Here is a 15,144-nt window from a genome sequence, read left to right as displayed (position 1 = left end):
TTTGTGTTCTTTCTGACATGAACTTTATGCTGCTTTATCTCATTTTTGTATTTATGTAATACGCAAGTCTCAACTTCCTTAAGTGTAAAGCAGGAAACCAGAAAGGGGAGGATGAAGCTCTGCATTTTCTGACACACATACGCACACAAAAAATTCTGTTTGTTTGAAGTGCCTCCTTTCTCTAGAATATTTACATGCCTCTAAAAGTGGTTGCTGACTGTATTTTGTAGTCTTCATGATAGTTGCAGTCAGGTGATGGCAAAGCACGCCTTCATTGAGAAGAACTGGCAATTCAGAATAAGCCCAGGGCATTATGTCCCAAAAAAGAGAAATTCTGTTGCAAAGTAACTTGCTGCTGTTAGGCCAAGTCTGTGTCTCACTGTGGGCAGTGATTTAGCCGCAGTTGATGTAATCTTTGTTACAGGTATGACTAGTTGCCGTGTATAAAAAATAAGTAGTTTCATGATTCATGTACCATTTACAAGGGTACGTTGCTCTGAAATCGTGTAAGAATTAAAATAGTACCCAAAGTGTTGTCTAAAGTTCAGCTCTCTGAGAATCTTTCCAGGGATTCTTCTTTTTCTTAACCTTTTGCATTATGGGTGAATGATTTCGTAATAGCTTTCTCTTATATCTGATTTTCAGGACGCACGATCAATCAAGAAATTACCTACCTTGATTCACTCTGGATTAGTGGCTGTTTATGGCACAGTTGTTTTGAATCAGATAGTTTTGTTTTTGGGAACAGATGATGGACAGTTACTGAAGGTAAGCTGAGTGTGGCAGTTCTTCCCTCCTCCATCAGCTGCTGCTGTGTTCAAGTGGGTAAACGTTTTCTGGTTTAGGCACTGTATCATAAACAGATATAATCCCCCGAATCTCTATTTCTTTTTTGTTTGTTTGTGAAGTAACTGCAGTATTATTACTTGGAGAGCAAGATAACTTTCAAAAGCAATTATGTACCCTGCTTAAAATTCATGGAAACATTTCATTAAACTGCTAATGTCCACAGTATCAATTTATGGGGTGTGGAGTTCTCAGTTACTCTGTCTTTTGTTTCCTTCCTTGCTTTGATTTTCCAGGAGAAATGTTAAATATTGTTAGATTTTGGAAGCATATTTATTTGTTTGTTAGCCTATTTGTGTGATGTGAATAGCTGTCCGTTAGAGAGAAAAGCCAAGATTCATTTTGCCTTAGCTTCTGAATAGTTGACCTACACTAGCTTAAATCGATCACCTGGAAGTGAAAGTCATCTTATCTCCTTCTCAGACTTTTCAACCATCCAGTCAAATGTCTTTTATACTTTAATTTTTTTTGGGTTTTGCAAGAATGTGCATTTCCTGTCTACACTGCGAAGGGTGACTCTCATTTTTTGTTTTTATTAAGCAGGCAGTTGGAGAGGAATATAGTTGAGAGCTTGAAAAGCTTTTGCCCATTTGATTTCACTATGTTTTTCATAATGAAAAATGAAATTAAAGTCTTCCGCGTCTCCTTAACACGGTGGAGACCATGAACGTATATCCTTTGTTTTGTCATGTTTATGGAAATCCTCATTTATTTCAAAGTTGGTGTGCTTATTAAATTGCAGAATAAAGTTTCTGTGGTCTCTGGTTTTCTTGAATTCTTTGAGAAGGGTGGTGGAAAACTAGAGTTGGGCAAGGTAAGAAAAAGAAATACCATCTCAGACGTATACTCACAGAAGCCACAAAGAAACTTCTGTCCTGAAGACTGTTGTCAGTCAGTTGCGTAGGTTCGTTTTTACGCTAAGGGTGTCTGGATGTTAATTTGTCTTCTGAATGCTAATACTTTCTTCTCCATTCATAGGAGTACTTAACACATTGTGACTTTGGGATACAGGTGTCTCTTCCACATTCAGTTTCTGCGTCAATCACGAATATACTTGGTGGGAGGAATGTTACATACTCTAAACTAGTGCCAGATTCAGTGCAAAATGTGTCTGTCATGGATTTTGTTGAAATTCTGTTCTAGTGGTCTTTTCTTCCGTCTTTCTGTAGTGAGAGAGCCAGTGCAGTAGGTGAATTGAACAAGTAAATGAGCTCAGAAGCTCTGATGTAGCTGAAATCAGGCTTTTGTTTAAAATGCTGACTGGTCAATAAAAGGACTTGTGAATAACTTAATTCTGTGTGTTTTAGGCTATTCTTAATGAGAATATGGAATCTAATTGCCCAGAGGTTTTGTATGAAATTAAGGAAGAGACGTCCATTTTCCACAAACTTCGACTTGATCCAGTAGATAACAACTACATCTATCTCTCCTCTGACAATAAGGTAAGCACAATATTAAATAAAATAATAAATTCAAGTAAACTACTGCTTTAAGGATTTCTGCTACTTTATAAGTGAAGCATCAGTTTGGGTCAGAGTTAGACCTTAAATGTCCAAACAGCAGTTATCAACTTTACATCTAATACCTGGTTATGTTGTCTAAGTTTGGGCTGCACTTCTGCAAAGCTCCAAAGAGCCTCCACTGTCATGGTGCTGCCCATTGTTGCTACAACTGCTGCCCACTGTTGCTACACCCTTAATCCCATGCTTATTTTATGTCATTCGGTCGAGAGAGTCTTTGTTCTTCTTTTTCCTGGAGGCATTGTGCAGAATCAAGCTTGGAGTTAGCAAACAAAACTTGCAGACTCTTTGGAGACGGAGTTCTGAATTAGCAATCCAGGTATTGGTACGCCAGGATCTGCTAGTCAGTTATGGAATTTCTAATGGGGAGAAATCTCTTAATTTGAGAGATGGCTTTGAAGTCTCAGTTCTGCTGAAATCAGTGGTAAAAGTCTCATCGTCTTCAGTTAGGCACAGCAAAACAAAACACAATCAGAAGTAATTAATGTGTATGCATAGTGAGGCCAAGGAGTTCAGCAATCACTGGGAGCTACTGCATGCGAGCGAACGCTGCATCTCAAACAGAGAGCGGCTCCCAGGAGCCAATGCAGTAGTTGCAGCACATCCTGCAGCGGCTGCTGAGCATCAGCTCAGCAAATTCCTTTGTCTTGCCAGCAGCAGGGAACATGGCAGTGAAAACAGGAAGGCTGGCTGTCCATCTTACCTGGACAGGATTTCACCCAGCACTTGATTACCTTCATTTACAATAAAATCACTTTTCCAGCCACCAACACAGCATTTTAGCCTGCCGTCTGAGAGAGAGTGGGTAAGTTGTTAGAAGAACTCCCAACTGATATAAACCATCTATCATAAATCCAGAAGAATCCATAAATTTCAGTCAAAGGTATACGTAGATATTCAAAGTAAAAGCATGAATTTTCTTTAGCTTTGATAAAAGAGCAAGTTGTTATAGAGGAACAACAGCTTTTAGGAATAAATGCCTCTCTCTGATCATCTCTTGGAGCTTAAATAAGGTTTCTACGCTGTCTTTTTTAGCTTGCTAGTAGTCTATGATGTTGGCTGATTTCTGAACTGATTATCTCACACACCGTCAGGTAAATGGTATTTTACAAGTTACGGCTGTGAAAAACAGTTCTGCAGAAAGCCATGTATCCTGGTTTCTGTTCACAAAATATAGGAACTTTCAGTTCTTTCTAATTTGTAAAAAAAATTGTTTGAATCAGGAATATTTTTTTTACTAACATTATTAATTAATATTTTTAATAATAATAATAATATTTGTATTTGTATTCAGTATTTGTAATCAGCTTTCTCTTTTTCTTTTTCTTTTCCTTTTCTGAAAATGGCTGGCTAGGATATTCAAGCTGAATGTACAAGTATAGCTACATACAATATAGACACAATTACCTACATTGACTTACTGAAATGGCATTTTCATGCATGCTAAGTAGTTGCATGTGTTTGTTCTAGTGTGCACATGCAGTTAGCTGACATGGTGATGCAAACACAGATGCATTTTGGTTCGCGCATGCATTTTTGGATGAACCTCCATCAGTCATTTAAAAATCTCAGTTCTGATGAGAAGAAAATGATGTTCTGCTAACCAGAACATGATTTTTAAAATATACCTCCTTTCTATTGTTATATATAATTTACTTTGCTAATTAGGCTTTCCTGCATTATTCTGTCCATGCTGGCCTTGTCATTGTCAGAGGAGTTTCATCATCTGATGGCAAAATACAGCGTGTGTAAATTAGGCTGCATATTTCTATCCAAAGGTCTTTTGGCAGAGGGGTGTCCATAAGGAAACTTTCCTGAAGGGATCGTGCGTGGTTGCTGTCAGATTTTTAATGGTAACCCTCAATTTCCCTCTTTATGGAGACTATTTTAATTCAGTGTGGTTTTGCATTCTTTGGTTTTAGGTGAGAAGAATACCAGTTGCAAATTGTGATAGATATGTTTCCGAGCAAGAATGCTTATCTGCAAAGGATCCCCACTGTGGGTGGTGTTCTTTCTATCAAAGGTATTTTTTGGTATTTTAGATTTTCTTATAAAAATAGTGCATTATTAGTTGGTGTTCATTTTGACTGGGTTGGGGCTATTCAGTATCAAGATTGTATTGACTGAATTTTTATGGAATCAGTCATAGCCATAAATGTGAGACACTTTATTGTCATGTGAAAGGGAGCTCTGCACCTTTTAAAGACCATGTTAACCCTCAGATTTTCGAGATCTACCCATAAAATAGAAGTTGGGCTGAAAAGAAGAAATTATTTTCATTTTAGAACAGATGTTTTTCCTTTCCAAATTGATTGAGAGATAAAATTGTATACTTGTGCTTGAAGCATCTTAATAGCTAGGAGCATCTTGCATATGAGAACAGGGAAAGAGTGCTCAGTTGTCTTCCGTATTCATAGTTCCTTGCTTTGGAACCACCGCCTTTGGTTTGGGCCAGAGACTTTCTTTCTAAACACTTCATCCTCACATTTGAGTCCTTAGTTTTGCTGCTTTCTTTGAAGCAGGTTTGAAAGATGCTGTACATCTTTGGCCTGGACTGGGGAAATTCCTGAGTCATCAAGCCTAGTCGTGGCAATTGCAAGCAACTGCATCGTGTAAACTTATTCATAAACTAAACAAGGACCATCCTAAATTTAGACAAGTGTTTTGTCCTCCCTGCCCTGGTAGTGTGACTATCTGAGAGTCTCATTGTTCTGCTGGTTAAAATCTGTCCGCTTATTTTCATCACGTGTCTGTTCATGGACAGGTTATACTCATTTGTTCTGGTACTTATATCACCTTGGCTTAAATAGGTTTTCCCCCTCCCTCACACTTATCTTCTCAGTGTTTTTGTGGAAACGGTCTCTTTTTTCACTTTCATTTTGGTGTGCCTGAAACAGCTAGCTTCACTAAGATCCTCTCACATAAGACACTCCTTTCGTAACTCCACTCCAGTAGCCCTTCTGTGAAGTTTATGCATCCTTTTAAAATAAGGATGGCCAGGACTGTCACAGTATTCCAGGAGCGATTTCAGCTGTGCCTTGCTCAATGGTGTTTAACCAGTCTGTCCAGGAAGCACCTTAGTTAGCGTGTCCTGGGATCACAAATGTCTGTTTCATGACTGCATCACATTGATGGGCCACAATCATCCATGACCAAACAATGCCCCCAGGTCCTTCTCTTTCTTTGTTTTCTTTCCAACTGATGAGTTTCCAGTCTATAGCACATATGGGTTGTGAGTTTTTTATTGCTCTAGGTACATGTTCTTGTACTTCATGCTTTGAAATGTCATCCCATTTCACGGTTATCCAAGTTTTCCTATGTTATATTTTCATCGTCCTGCATGGTAGTGTTCCCACCTTTGTATCATCATCAGATATCCACAGTGTAAACCTTCTTTTATGCCAGTTCATCACTGATTAAAACATTAGACAAAAGTAGTTATAAGATTGTTTTTTGAGGAATTCTACTAGTAGCCTTCCTTTAGAAGGTTAATACAACCCATTTTGGTTTGTTTCAATGTTAACATGATTTTCCTGCAGATCTGCTACTTTGTGTTTGCAAAGATAGTTATTAGAAGAGAGTAGGTGTTTATTCTCTAATGTGTTTTCTTCAAACTCTCTTTTGCTACCTTGTTAGAAACTGTATATGTTACAGTGCTAAGCTTTTCAGGCTTTTAGTTACCTTATAAAGAGTTTGCAAATAACAGTTATAAGTAAATCCCCTGTTTATGAGGGGAATCACCAAAAGTTTCCATCTGGTTGAAACAGAAATTGGAGAAAAAACGAATTGCTACAATATGAACCCCATTCAACGCCCACGTAATTTTTCACTGTTAAGCACTTAGCATGATTAAATATTTGGTTTTGTGAAGAGAGGGCTCTTGAGTGAAGCTTTAGAAAAACAGGAAGATATATTTTTAGCCAGTATTTTAATCAAAGTCCATACAAGTCCACTAAAGCAATATATTCCGTAATAATTTTGAGATCGATGATATATTTTATACTCTTATTGGGAAATAAATTTTAAATTAAATATGCACTCCATTTTTTAAACAAAACTTATCAGCAGTGCTTCATTTTAAAGACAGCGTGAACTGAAATACAGTATTTTGATGAAAAAATCTGCACATCTTATTGCAAGTGAAAACAAAATGAAACAAAATGTTTCCACTGTTCCTATTTCTACTCTTTCTTCCATAGGGACAAATATATAAGTTCTCCTTTTCACTTACAATTGTTCAAAACAATTAGTCATAGCATTGTGTGATTTCTCTTAATGTTTATAGATTTTCTATAGATGAATCAGATTTACCTGAAGTATGCTGAAATTATTCCAATACAAGGCACTGATGTTTCACGTGTATTTTCCATATGGAAATAACACAAAATATCTTAGTTATTTGACGTGACCAGAATTACTTTTGAATTTGTTCAGTGGTTGTAACATCTGTGGACTCCATTCAGGGGCTGGTACCTTGGAAAAGGAAGCCAAAACTTTCTCTGAAACCACATTCTCATTCTATGAGGAAATCAGTATGCTTTAGCAAGGCAGAGAGGGCAAACTCAGTAGGATCTGTAGTTAATACAAGATTATTGAAGCAGAGACTTAAGTAAATATGAATGAGCCAGTATGCATAGGTATCGTGTTATCATAAGGAAATAAGAACTCGATTCCAATTGTGAAGAGGAATCTTTAGTAGTGTAAAGAACTAGCTTGCTGTGAAAGATTAAAAAAAATCTTGACTCTGCTTTTTCTCTGTACACATGTCTATGAGTACTTGTATAGACTCCCATCCAGTCCACCTTTCCAAGAAAGCCAGACTCCAGAAACTTTCAGTTACTTTTGCAGCATTGGTATTTTTGCTTTCTTAGCAGTTGTCTGGGTCTGTATGTTAACTTTCAGGGCCATGGGGTTCACAAATAATATTTATCTGTTATATTTATTGCAGTGTGCTTGCAAACAATATCAGTTGTCCAAAAATAGGGATATAGCAAAATAATCTCATCTTTATGTGAGTGGAGTTTGTGTTACTCTTGGCCGGTGCAGGGCAATTGTGAGAATTTATGCTGAGGGGCATCAGATGGTCTACTTCCCCCTTTGCGACTGCTGCCTATGAAATGACCGGTCTCCATAGTGCATTGTTTGCACTATGGTCAGCTTTTAGAGCAACAAAAGACACATTTTTTTCCTGGCATGAAGACAAGAACAACCCTGGGTCATAGAATCATAGAATCATTTAGGTTGGAGAAGACCCTTGGGATCATCAAGTCCAACCATCAGCTCCACTCTACAAAGTTCTCCCCTACACCATATCCCCTAACACCACATCTAAACGAGTCTTAAACACATTCAGGGATGGTGACTCCACCACCTCCCTGGGCAGCCTATTCCAGTGTCTGACCACTCTTTCTGTGAAAAATTTTTTATTTTTTTTCCTAATGTCCAGCCTAAACCTACCCTGCTGCAGCTTGAACCCATTCCCTCTTGTTCTATGGCTAATGACCTGTGAGAAGAGACCAGCACCAACCTCTCTACAATGTCCTTTCAAGTAGTTGTAGAGAGTGATGAGGTCTCCCCTCAGCCTCCTCTTCCTCAAACTAAACAGTCCCAGCTCCTTCAATCGCTCCTCATAAGATTTATTCTCCAGGCCCTTCACCAGCTTTGTTGCCCTCCTCTGCACTCACTCCAGCACCTCGATATCTCTCTCATATTGAGGTGCCCAGAACTGGACACAATACTCAAGGCGTGGCATCACCAGTGCTGAGTACAGGGGGACGATGACCTCCCTCCTTCTGCTGGTCACACTATTTCTAATACAAGCCAGGATGCCATTGGCTTTCTTGCTGGCTCATATTCAGCTGCTTGTCAATTAGAACCCCCAGGTCCTTTTCTGCCAGGCAGCTCTCCAGCCACACTTCCCCAAGCCTGTAGCGATGCATGGGGTTGTTGTGGCCCAAGTGCAGGACCCGGCACTTGGCCTTCTTGAAGCTCATTCCGTTAGCATTGGCCCATCGGTCCAATCTATCCAAGTCTCTCTGTAGAGCCTCCCTATCCTCATGTAGATCAACACTCCCGCTTAGCTTTGTGTCATCTGCAAACTTGCTGATGATACACTCTGTGTCCTTATCAAGGTCATCAATAAAGGTGTTGAACAGAAATGGTCTCAACACCGAGCCCTGAGGGACACCACTTGTGACCAGCCGCCAGCTGGACTTAACTCCATTGACCACCACTCTTCGGGACTGTCCATCCAGCCAGTGCTTGATCCGGCAGATCCTATGCTCATCCAGGCCATGAGCAGCCAGTTTTTCCATGAGAATTCTATGGGGAACAGTGTCAAATGCTTTTTGAAAGTCTAGGTAGACAATATACACAGCCTTTCCCTCGTCCAATAATCGGGTCATCTTGTCATAGAAGGAGATCAAGTTCGTCAGGCAGGACCTGCCTTTCATAAACCCGTGCTGACTAGGCCTGATCCCCTGCTTGTCCATTATATGACTTGTAATGGCACTCAAGATGACCTGCTCCATGACCTTCCATGGTACCGAGGTCAGACTGACAGGTCTATACTTTCCCGGATCCTCCTTTATGCCTTTCTTGTGGATGGGTGCTACATTTGCTACCCTCCAGTCATGGGTCCTGGGTGGCATTACTTTTTTTGCCGTTAAACTCTCAGATTCTTCATTGTAGATGAGTGAAACAAGTTCACTGCTTGTGTTCCTCAGGCAGTCTAAGAAGGCAAATAACTTTGTCCTAGGACAGTTTTAAATATTCAGCTTTATAAAGAGTTTTCTTTTTTAATATTTTAGTTTTAGTGTCACTGAAATGCATACGCTTATTTAGTGCCAAGTATCGCAAGTGTGTTTCTTTGCATCTTCAACATTATGATCCTCAGCCTGGATGAAAAATATAGGATGTCTCTTCCATGTATCATTGCCACTGAGAGTTCTCCCTTTACATATTCGGATAAGCATCTGGTTTATGCACATCTGTTGATGACAGATCCCATCCTCTGTGGTTCTAAAACTGTGGTGCTAATGGACCTTTGTGATCTCAGTAAGGTGAAGAGAGATATAAATGAGGCTGAAATTTGTCCTAGGTCCTAAGACAGTTTGAAATATGTCAGGCATAGTCCAAATTTCTTACAGTATATTTATGATCTGAATGTATTCAGATGCAAAGCCTCACCAGGTTCTTGTGCAGCAGGAACTCAGTTTCCTGAGTTAGACCACAAAGGAAGTGACCTTGTGCTTAACTGCATTCCAGTTGCCAACGTCTTGATCTACAGAGAAGATGGCTTTATGTTTTCTGTGGTTTGTGGGGTTATTTCGGACATTTTAGAAAGTGGGGGATATTTTTCTTGAAAGGCATTCTTGTGCTGTTCCTTCTGGACAGAAAACACATTGTTTGTGAAATATGTTTATACAGTGAACTCCTCATGAAAAAGGCACTTGCTTTGCAAGTATGTATTCGTTTCTAGTTTTTAGTGAAGGAATAATTAGTTCATTAAGGCACATGTCACTGATCACATGGTTGAAGCTACAAATTCTTCTACATTTGGTAGAAAAGCAGGATTATTAAAACAATATTAAATGTTACATTTATTTTGAAGTATTCAATCTTAATATTACAATAACATACATACAGTTAGCACTTGTCTTTAATTGCTAGCCACATGACATGACTTGGAGTTAATCTATGGATTGTTCATTAACTTCACTGCAGACAGTATTTTAAGGATTCACCTTTCAAACTCAGTGATTGTCCATCTAATTTGTATGCCTATATTCTCTTCTTTATTGCATGTTTTTAATAGGTATAATTTTTGTAGTACTTGCATATCCCTGTGTTTCCTCATTCTTCCTTAATTTTTTATTGTATAGTTTCTATTTTCTACAATTTGGCATCTGTAACATTTTTATTTACTTTGTGCTATCCTTCTTCTGAAATGGATTTTATTTTTCAAGACAGAGGAAGCTGTTTTGAACTACCTTTTCAAACCCAGTGGTTTTAACCAAGTGCACTGACATAAAAGGGAAAGATTACCATTCACATCACTGGACGACAGAGGAGATTAGGAAGGAGGATGCATCTCATCAGCTGTACACATTCGTAGCATAGCTCTACATCTGAGTTTCATCCCCATCTCCTCTTATACTCTTTGGAGAGAAGGAGCAGTTTCTATAGTGTGATTGATTTCATTTTTGTATGAATGTCTAAAACAGGTTAGCTGAATTTCACCCTCAAAGAGTATATTTCTCCACATTGAGTGTAGGGGTAACTGGGGGTGTCACATCTTGAGCTGTACAATGCAATCAAAAGTTGAGCATGATGTATTCCATCCTGGGGTACCAAGTCTGCTATTACTGGCTAAGCATCTAATATTTCTTTGAGTGCCATTGACTTAATCAGGACCCTGTAGCATATATCAATGCACTGTAATTTGTTTTGATAAGCAGAAAATTTTACTGATTGTTTTCCTGAAGCATTTTGCAGTTGTAACCATATTCCTGTAAAAAATCAATAGCATTCCTGTAAAAAATCAATAACATCAAATAAGTTGAAGTACAGTGTCTGAAGTCAAAGCTACCATAAGGAAGCTCATATAATTTTGTGTATACTTTTAGGTGCACATTAAAAGCAAATTGTTCAAACAGCACAAAGGATTGGTATAACATTTCACATGCACCTGATAAAGATCTGAAAATCCTGTTAAGTTTCCCTGAAAAAAATCAGGTATGTACACCCACTTTTATGCGTGTTTCTTTATTGTGACTTAAAATATGTCATTTTGTTGCTTATTGCAGCTTCCCTTCTTTTGTCACCACATTCCATATATTATATGAGTCCCTCTTATCTCAACAATTGGCAAATGCATTGAAAATCCCAGTAAGTTGAATGTGTCGATCAGATAGATGTTCTCTTCCTCTCCTAAAAAATGTATCCTGAAGCTGTACTTCATGATGTTGAGTCAAAAATTCACTATGCTGACAAAGGAAACGTTTCCACTTTATCAGCTATTTTAATATTTCCAGTGACTATGTATCAAGCGCATTATGTAAGTTCTGAGCTTTGTAACAAGTTACAAAACATTCACTGAGACACATATGGTAACACAAATACATCTTTTAAGTGTTTGATGTTAGTATTTGCTCAGTATCTGTTCACAAAACACACAGCCTTGACTATTTGATTATCAAGTATTGTGACTGGCCACTTAATCTGCATGCTATTGTTTCTGGTTTCCTGATTGAATGCACTAATGTGATCATATTTGTAAAGCGCTCTCAGCCAGAAACAACGCATAATTCATTACAAGACAAATTCTGTTTTATAATTAAGTGCACTTTGGTTGTGGATGCAAACGTCATCTCTCTGTGAGGGTTTGTACATTCTTACTCAAATACTTTTAAGGGAATATAACATCATATAGCACTATTATAGAAAAATTATCTTTTTAAAATCCAAAATTATTCCGGATTTCTCCACTCACATACCTTATGAAAGTAAGTGATGCTATTCCTTTCAGGACTCTTTGTATTGCTTCTTCAGTTGAGGGAGGCCCTCTCCTTTGAGACGCTACCTAGTGAATTGTCTGCTTCCACCCCAAAAATTTTCATTTTGTACATTTCATACTTTTTAGTTTTCTGTAAAGACAAGGTGACGATGTAATAACAAGAATCTTTTGTATTCTTGTTTTTATTGTTTTATAGGTTGCTGTGGCTGCAAGCATAAGCAAAATTCTTACTTCCTGTGTGATAAAAATTGTAAAACCTGTTGAAATATTTTATGAAAATGTAGTACTGAAAAACTCATCCTGTTTCTGCAATCTAACGACTCTGGTGGTAACTGATAACGGTATGTTTTACTATTATATGTATTTAATACTTATTCACTGTCCTTTATTACTCAGGAGAACTGAGCATAAACACAGGCCTAACAAGTGTGAGAGTCGGTAATGCTTTTCATTAAATGTCATTGGAAAAAAAAATATTCCTGTTTTGCCAAGCAATTTGAGTATACTCACACTGTTCTTGATAATTAAAGATTTGTTAATATGGAATCCTTTCTAGAAGTAATAAGACATGTTCTATGGCTAGAAGCAGCTTCTTCAGTTTGGCCTGTAGCAGTGCAGTCTTTTAGCATTAGGAGTATATTTACATGGTGCCATTAATCGCTGTCTATGGAAACTTAAGATAGCTGCAATGACAATCAAACTGGCTGGACCTATGGAAGCAGTGTTGGGCCAGTGCTCTGCCTTGACAAATTAACCCATCTTAATGCTTCTCTTATCTGCAAACAGAATTTGTTTTTGCAAGAAACTGTATTAGCATAAATAAGAGGAGAATCTGAATGTCTGTACAATAAATAATCTGAACATTCAATTAACTGTTTCAATCTAACTTAGACACTTGTGAGAAAGTGGTTGTCCCATGTGGAGGGTTAGCAGAAAAGTATATGGTTCAGGGGCAATTTGGCTGGTACATCTTTTTGACTTGATTTCATTCCTATTTCTGAATTATTGATTGAATCATTTTGTAATAATTCTACTTTGGTTACCAGTAGTTCTCAGAATTAGAGACCTGAGCCATTTGTATTGGATGCATCATGCATGTGATCTGCAAGTTTTAGAATGAGGTGGTAAATTACTGAGTGTCTAGACTTTTGAGCTGTTCTCTAGGCTTTGGTCTCAAAGATCAGATGATAATCCTTCACGGTAGAGTCTTATTTGACTGGTAGGAGGAAAACGTTCCCCTTGCATTGCTTCCAAGGGTCTGTATAGAAGCACAAAGCTTTTTATGTACAGGTTGACCTTGTACCTTTTTAAAGTTGCTTATGTTAGAATACGAAAGAGAGTTTTAATCTAAACTAAGGGACAAAGATAGCAAGCTCAAGGATACCATATGCTCTTAAGTGACTTGAAGAGGAACAGAAAATTCAGATAAATGCCTGCCTTTATCTTTTCCTAGATAATATAGCCCAAAAGACATGTAATACTCTGCATGAATCTGATTCTCTTATAATACCTTTGTGTAGAAAGAGGAATGAAATGTTAAGCAGAATTCACAATGACCTGTTCTGAAGAGCTCAGTGCTGCAACAAGCGCTCTCTCTCTCAGAGGCCCTTGCCCCTGAATGAGGTTCCTTGGAATATTGGGATCTCAGGAGCTCATCCGTTGGCCTTTGTACAGGAAAAGCTCCACTGGCATCGTAGAATTGTGGTGTGTTGAGTTGCTGTCCAATATTGATTTGGGAATTGAGAAGACAAGACTTTGTCTCTAGCAGGTGACAGCTAGGGTTATATCCATTAGTATTTTGGTCTATTAAGCTGTCTTTAGTAAATACTGTTAGTGGATTTTTAAGAGACAAATGCATTGGAGAAGAAAAAAAAGTCCTTTATTGACCAAGACCCAAAAGCCATGTTTTCTTATAATTATGGACTACCTTGTTTTTGTTCTCTGTCTTCTCGGCCTAAGGCTTTCTCTTAATCCATTAGCAGGTTATTAGCATATAGTGTTACAGAAGCTAGTCTGCCTTGCCTGTGCTTTGTGCCAAAGATGAGCCCTTTGACAGTGTTAATCGGAAGTCCGTGAGCTCAGCTTGTGCCTGCCAGTATTACTGCCATTCACGTGCTCCTACGAGCTGAGATATATTAGTGAATAATGGAAGTGTGGAAGTTACGTTGACTATTTATGGTACCTCGTGTAAAGTGACCTTAGTCTCACAAGAAGATGCACTTGCAAAACTCCTTCAGGTATAATTTTTGGAAAAAAAAACATTTCAAAAATACCTGCTACTCAGTGCAGTCTGGTGTGTCTTGAAAGGTCAGCCCAGGCCATACAGAAAATAATAGGTTCCATTAATTTCAACACAGACAAAATCAGGAAACCATATTTGACAGTGTTGTTTTTAAGGTATCTATACAAACTCAAAAGAGAAGACAAGCTCTACTAGAAGCAGATAAATTCCTTACTTTTACTTATTATTCCTAGTAAAATACTGTTTTTCAGTAGCTCATGGCTTGAGACCCTTCTCATATAATGACCTAGGCAAGTGATTTAAGCAATTTTGTGCCCAACATGTCAGATTTCTGCAGATATGTAGATTTCTGGAGATGCAAATAGGAGCTTGGTGAAGGACTTCAGGATGCCTGTGTGTGCTCATCCATATCTTCAAGCATTAAAATACCTTTAAAAATCAGACTCTTTGCTATCTGTTTAGTAAGGGTTGTTTCTAACTAGCAGTGCAGGTGACCTTTGCAGTGAGCACCCCAGTGCCATGCTGATGTGTAGAGCAGGAGATACTTCTGATTTAACAGTATAGATGTAGCCAAAGCTGGTTTTCATCTGAACAGGCCAGCCTGTGATAAAGACAAGGCTTTCTCTACCTTTGCAAGGTAGGTGTGCTTTAAATCTATGTAACTTTCTTGGGTTAAAAAGCTATCTACTTCTTAGCATAGAGAAGCCAGAGAAGTCTGCAGACATGGGTTTCATTTGATCTCAGACAGTCATTCATTTCGCAGACGTACACATCTGCAGGCACACAGATGAAAGGGACCATGGCTTAAGTGGTATATATCTAACTCTGCTTTTCGATGTGGTATTCTGCTCATGGGAGAAGATACTCTTTCATTCCACAGCTGCCAGTGAATTGTTGGTATAGTAATTGCTAGCTGAAATAATGGCAAATTGACTCATGCAATCATAAAAGATTTAAATAGGATGAAAATTGCTACTGCGTAGATTACAAAAGAAGATTCTGAAACCAAGTCTTTGAGA

At 38.2% G+C, this 15,144-nt stretch overlaps 1 protein-coding gene across 1 annotated transcript in view; it reads left to right on the top strand.

The window, feature by feature from the left end:
* The window catches only part of PLXNC1 (plexin C1), a 74,659-nt gene that overhangs the window by 12,205 nt on the left and 47,310 nt on the right, over nt 1-15,144 (top strand). The window contains exons 2-6 of the mRNA XM_063322796.1: nt 646-768; nt 2,154-2,288; nt 4,289-4,389; nt 10,994-11,102; nt 12,080-12,224. Of these exons, the coding sequence (XP_063178866.1) occupies nt 646-768; nt 2,154-2,288; nt 4,289-4,389; nt 10,994-11,102; nt 12,080-12,224 (613 nt within the window). The remainder of the gene's footprint in view (nt 1-645; nt 769-2,153; nt 2,289-4,288; nt 4,390-10,993; nt 11,103-12,079; nt 12,225-15,144) is intronic.

This window comes from Chroicocephalus ridibundus, chromosome 1, assembly GCF_963924245.1.
Source record: "Chroicocephalus ridibundus chromosome 1, bChrRid1.1, whole genome shotgun sequence".
Lineage (NCBI taxonomy): Eukaryota > Metazoa > Chordata > Aves > Charadriiformes > Laridae > Chroicocephalus > Chroicocephalus ridibundus.
This window is presented reverse-complemented; position numbering and strand designations above follow the sequence as displayed.